General features: G+C 34.1%; 1 protein-coding gene across 3 annotated transcripts; it reads left to right on the top strand.

Annotated features, from left to right (window-relative positions):
- Window positions 1-654: 654 nt before the first annotated feature.
- LOC110941604 (magnesium transporter MRS2-1) lies at window positions 655-3,851 on the top strand. Of its 3 annotated transcripts, none has more exons than XM_022183262.2 (7): window positions 655-828; window positions 1,081-1,162; window positions 1,378-1,933; window positions 2,026-2,154; window positions 2,968-3,306; window positions 3,375-3,422; window positions 3,510-3,851. In XM_022183262.2, exons 3-7 carry the CDS (start codon window positions 1,391-1,393, stop codon window positions 3,738-3,740), a joined length of 1,290 nt encoding a protein of 429 aa, XP_022038954.1. In that variant the 5' UTR covers window positions 655-828; window positions 1,081-1,162; window positions 1,378-1,390; the 3' UTR covers window positions 3,741-3,851. The 3 variants fall into 3 exon arrangements, with proteins under 3 accessions (XP_022038954.1, XP_022038955.1, XP_022038956.1); XM_022183263.2 differs by having other exon boundaries at window positions 1,065-1,162; XM_022183264.2 differs by having other exon boundaries at window positions 3,571-3,731.
- Window positions 3,852-6,139: the final 2,288 nt, after the last annotated feature.

Here is a 6,139-nt window from a genome sequence, read left to right as displayed (position 1 = left end):
TAATAAATTCATTAAGGGTAAAATAGTAATTATATAAGAATATTTTTAATGAAATGAATAAAAATGTAATATATGTGCTTTAGCAAGGTGAAATATGTAATTAAATTAAGGAATTGGGGAAATATGTAATAAACTTTCTTTAGAAAGGGGAAATATGTAATTAAATTTAAGAATCGGAGAAATATATAATAAGGCTTCTTTAGATGGAGAAATATGTAAAAATCCCTTGATTTTAGAGTTATTCTTTAAGTGTTTACATCAGAATTCAGTTTTTTATCTGTAATAAGTTTATTTCATCATCAAAAGTGCATTAGAACTTTACAAAAAAACATCATCTAGAAAGATACTCTAACAATATATTCATATTAAATGAAAAATAATACAATTTTGGATTCATATGATATCTTAAAGCTATATTTATTGGAAATTTTATAACATTCTACTCTTGAAGAAAAAAAAAACATTATAACATTCTACTCGTTTGAAGAAAAAAAAAACATACATATGCTTTATAATTTTGAATTAAAAAATAAAAAACAAATCTTTTAGTGGATACACTCTCTCTTTAAACTGAACGATGTAGATCACCGTAGATAAAAAACAAATCTTTTAGTTGGATACACTCTCTCTTTAAACTGAACGATGTAGATCACCGTAGATATACCAACTAAAGACGACGTCGTTTGAGGCATGCAGGAACCCCACTAACGTATTTGGGTCACCCGTGACGTGTCTCTAAGATTCTGATTTCTGAATCGGTGTATACACATAGTTACATACACTCCAAAATTTGCTTTCATCATAATTCACTCATTGTGGATGAAACAAGTAAGTAAATATTCATACATTTCATATTTTCATTGATTGTATTCGGATAAATTGATTGCGTGATTTTGAAGTAAAGTTGATGGAAGTAGATTTAATTGTAGAATATTTTTAAATAAATTTGTGTAAATTAAACTACAAATTATAATGTATTGCACTTTGTTACCACTGTTTGTATGTGTGGATGAAGTAATCAGGTATTCAGGTTCATAATTCAGTCATTTTATCATTAATTTCAGGTGTTTTCTGTTGCAGGTTGTTTGATTACGTCATTTTAACTGCTGTGTTCGAAATTCGGTTGACCGAAACCCTAATTTGTACGTTTCGGATGAAGCAAGTGAGTGATCTTTCATACATTTCATCGGTTGTGTTCGGATAATCGCGTAATACTATGTAGGATAATAAACTGTTTAAGCTAGATGTAGTAATCAGGTTCATAATCATGTTGATGAAAGAGGGATACTTGAGTAGTTGCTATATGAGTAATGCTATAAGTATAGATTGATTTTATAGTAGTTGAGATACCGAATCGTTGCGTGTTTCTGTTTGCAGTTAGATCTCACTAATGGAAGACCTAAAAGAGCGTCTGCTACCGACAAAACCTGCGTCTGTGATAAACCCTAGAGATGTAATAGGCCTGAAAAAACACGGTCAAGGTCTTCGATCATGGATCCGAGTGGACGCTGCAACAGGGGAATCCGAAGTTATTGAAGTTGACAAAAACACAATGATGAGGAGATGTGATCTTCCTGCGCGCGATCTTCGGTTACTTGATCCGTTATTTGTCTACCCGTCGACGATTCTTGGCAGAGAGAAGGCTATAGTTGTAAATTTGGAGCAGATTCGGTGTATTATAACGTCTGATGAAGTTTTGCTTTTGAATTCTCTTGATAGTTATGTGTTACAGTATGTGGTGGAGTTGCAGCGTCGGTTAAAAGCTGCGGGGAATGATGATGTTTGGCAATCAGAAAGCTCGGATTTTAGTAGAAGGAAAGGTGGTAGGAGTTTTAGGGGGGCGTTTGGATGCATATCGCCTGATTATTTGCCGTTTGAGTTTAAGGCTTTAGAAGTTGCTCTTGAGGCTGCTTGTACGTTTTTGGACGCGCAGGTTTGTTTATTAGTTTTTGGGATATAAGATGATATAATCTTGTAAAATTTGTTTTAGTTTAAGAGGTTATAAATCTTAGTTAATTTCATCAGGCTGCAGAATTAGAGATTGAAGCGTATCCGTTGCTAGATGAACTTACATCAAAGATCAGTACTTCAAACTTGGAACGTGCTCGTAGATTAAAAAGCAGACTAGTTGCATTGACCCGAAGAGTTCAGAAGGTCAAATAGCCCATCTCGTCATTACTATTACCCGAGTTAGCAACATGGGTGGGTCGGGATTGAAACAGTTTTCATTCAAATTAGGGCTGCAAATGAACCGAACATTCAGCGAACAGTTCGTGAACCGTTCGGCGGGAAGTTCGTTTGTGTTCGTTCATTTAATAAATAAACAAACACGAACAAGAAGTTTCGTTCGTTTAGTTAGTTAAATGAACGAACATGAACATAGGCCACATTCGTTCATTTATGTTCGTGAACGTGTTCGTTTGTGTTCGATAGTTCATTAGTGTCATTAGTTTTTATATTTTGTTTAAATACTTCAAAATTCCGATAAACAAAATGTTTAATAAGTATTAGTGTATTATATATTTTGTTCATGAATGCTTAATGAACACGAACATAAAATCCCGTTCGGCAAGTGTTCATGAACACGTATATTTCCTTAACAAACGAATTGTTCGTGAACACATATATTTCCTTAATGAACACGAACTTAAAATCTCGTTCGGTAAGTGTTCATGAACACATATATTTCCTAAACAAACGAATTGTTCGTGTTCGTTTGGTTCGTTTGCGGCCCTAATCCAAATAGTTACCATGACAAACATGATTACAAATTTACGTTATTTCAATAACATATTTTTCCAAATAAAATGATTAAGCCAGTTTTATGCTTTAAAATTCAATTTGGGCCACTATCGACCCGTTTGACATGTTTCTTTTTTAGCTAACTTTTTATTGACGCAGTTAGAAATATAAGTAAAGGGTTAACATTTGTTTTTATTTACGATTATGTTGAACATTTGAATATAGGTAAGAGATGAGATAGAGCAACTCATGGACGATGATGGAGATATGGCTGAAATGTATTTAACTGAGAAGAAAAGGAAAATGGAGTCATCATTCTATGGTGGAGATCAATCTCTGGCAGGACACAGATCAACGGACGGGATTCAATCTATTTCTGCACCAATTTCTCCGGTCTCTTCACCTCCAAATGCTCGTAGGCTTGACCGAAATTTGAGCCTTGCAAGGAGCAGGCATGAAAGCCCAAAGAGTTCCGAGAGTGCTGCGGAAAAGATTGACGAGCTGGAAATGCTACTGGAAGCTTATTTTATCGTCGCTGATAGCACTCTTAATAAGCTTACATCGGTATGTTGTTTACATTAACATATTAAATACATTGTTGTTGACTTCCTTTTTTGTTTGTGTACTACTAGCTGAAGGAATACATTGATGATACTGAAGATTTCATCAACATTCAACTGGTATGTTTCGCTTCTTATGTAGGTGTTCTTGGAGAAAACTGTTAAGTGTCGAAATCTTTTTTATTAGATTGACCATTTGACTTACAGGATAATGTTAGAAACCAACTTATACAGTTTGAGCTGGTGCTAACGACAGCAACATTTGTAGTTGCCATGTTTGGGGTTGTAGCAGGGATATTCGGGATGAATTTTCAGATACCTTTGTTTAAGGATCCATCGGCATTCGAATGGGTGCTTGTGATCACCGGGATTTCTGGCGCCATTCTATTCAGTTCGTTTTTGTGGTTTTTCAAGTACAAAAGATTGATGCCTTTGTGAATGGTCAATGAAAATGAGGAGATTTCTCTAGGTCTGACTTGTTAATTAGATTTTAAAATGCGAATTTAATTATTGATGCAAATGAAATAAAGTGTGTTGAATATTATTTTATTTGTTGGGTCCTCTCGACTTGTCGTATGGTGGTGAGTCACAGAAACAAAGGGGTAGAATGAAGACCGACGAGAGATGCTATGGGATTAGAGTTAGACAAAGCGTCTACGGTCTATGGATACATATTTTATGATTAAGGGCTAAGAGAGAGATCGAGTTTGCTCGTTTCGAACTCTGTGTTTAAAACTCGAGCTCACAACATCTGAGTCATTTTCTATAATTGAGCTTGACAAGATTATTGTTTACTTTATTTATGTACATATTTAACAGACAAAATAAAATATACTATGCTTATATAATAATAATAAATTTGTTGAAGTTTCTAAGCCTAGATGCCTAATCAAGTTTGGTAAAGGAAGCTCGGGCTTGAGCTCGTTTAAACTCGGCTCAATTTGATCTTTTAGCTGGCCGGTCTTGTATAATTATGAATTGTACCAAAGAACTTTGATTATGTAATGGTAATATAATACCAAAGAACTTTAATTGTGTATCTGGAAAAATTATCCAACAACAGGATCAAAAACTAGTGCTACCGATTATTCAATCTGTTGCAATCCAAATGCAAAACAGGTAAACACAAACTGGTGCTCGTTCTATCTTATAACATGATCATCTTAGACAAGTAAAAACTTAATAACGATTATTTTGGTGCAGGCGGTGCAGAATGAAGTCGTGCGTTTCGAGCTCTATCAGCTTTCTCTAAGTAGTCTTGATGTGATGAATGTTTTGTACCTTCAAAGAACACATATTAGTTAGATCTGCCTGTATAAAACACCACTTCAATCTCCCATAAAAGAAAAGGATCAAAATGAGTCAAAAGTCGCCTAAAGTGTATTTAAATACTCGCAACATCCCATACTGGTTTATTTCAAGAGTCATATTATCGTTTTAATTATATGGTTTTTGTATTCATATCTATTACAATTATTATTGATGAAAGTAACCATTGGCTTAAATCACATGATATTGATGAAAGTAACCATTGGCTTAAATCACATGATATTATTAAACCATTGATCTATAATAAAGCACAAACTGTAAACTTTCAAAATATAAAGAATCATCAGATTATATAATTCTCTTATAAAAAAGTGAGATATGATTGAGCAATGAAATCTTACATGTTCAACAAAATTAGTGTCTTTGAACACAGATCATTAACCCTAAAAGCTCAGAGCTGGTTGTCGCATTTATTTACAACTAGAACTACAAATGGACTGAATGAACACACAACAGGGCTTTGGTCACGTTTGTTCTTTCAGCTCTAACCACACGAATGAACAAACATGAACGACTACTTTCTAGTTCGTGTTCATCAATTAAGGAAACAAAGTTGTTTGTTTTACGCTTTTATACATATTATCCAATGTGGTAACATCTAGATGTGAGACGTAAAAAGTTTTAAAAAGAGACGTTGCATTTGCTTTTACCTTGGTTTTAAAAAGCGAGAGGCGCACAAAAGCGACGAGATCTAAAACTGAGGCGCAAAGCGCAAAAGCGGTGGGCTTTTCCTACCCAAGGCGCAAAGTGATTATATAACTTTTTATATATATCCTATAGGTTTTTAGCATCTCTTATCCAAATTATAGCTATAAATAAGGTTTATATATGATTTTACCCATAAGTACAAGCTAAAAAACCTATTGTACAACAGTTTGATGCTTAAAAACAGCATAAAAATACCCTATGTGCATGAGGCGCACGTCTCAGGCCTGGAAAACCTCTAAAAAATGCACCTTTTTAGGGATTTTGTAAAAAGCGCGCCTCGCACCTAGGCGCGCTTTTTAAAACCCTGGCTTTTACTGATTCAAGTTGTATAGTCACCCTTGATGGTGTTGACTGTTGAGTGTATGATGAATTTTGATTATTGAAAGAAGTAATACACACAACCTAAAATTTCACTCAACGCTGACTCAAATAACAACCGAAATATAATCAAAATCATGAATCCTTAAGCAATTACAGATTTAACCTATTAACCTGCCCTATTAGCTAATATTGTGAACCCTAAGATACGAAAACTTTGCAGCCTAATCAAAAGAACGTATAAGACTATAATCAAAAGAAACAAAACCATAATTGGAACCTAGATGTGATGAAACAAATAGGTGAAGAACAAACTAGATTGATCATTGATGTATGGCTGACTGTAGCATGTGCAAACAAACAAACTTTAACGAACGAACGTTGACAAACGTAAATGAAAAAAGTGGACATGTGTCTGTATTCATTCATTATATAAACTAAACAAAAAACACTGTTCATGTTCATTAGTAAACTTCCTACAA

This window comes from Helianthus annuus, chromosome 5 (genome assembly GCF_002127325.2).
Source record: "Helianthus annuus cultivar XRQ/B chromosome 5, HanXRQr2.0-SUNRISE, whole genome shotgun sequence".
NCBI lineage: Eukaryota > Viridiplantae > Streptophyta > Magnoliopsida > Asterales > Asteraceae > Helianthus > Helianthus annuus.
This window is presented reverse-complemented; position numbering and strand designations above follow the sequence as displayed.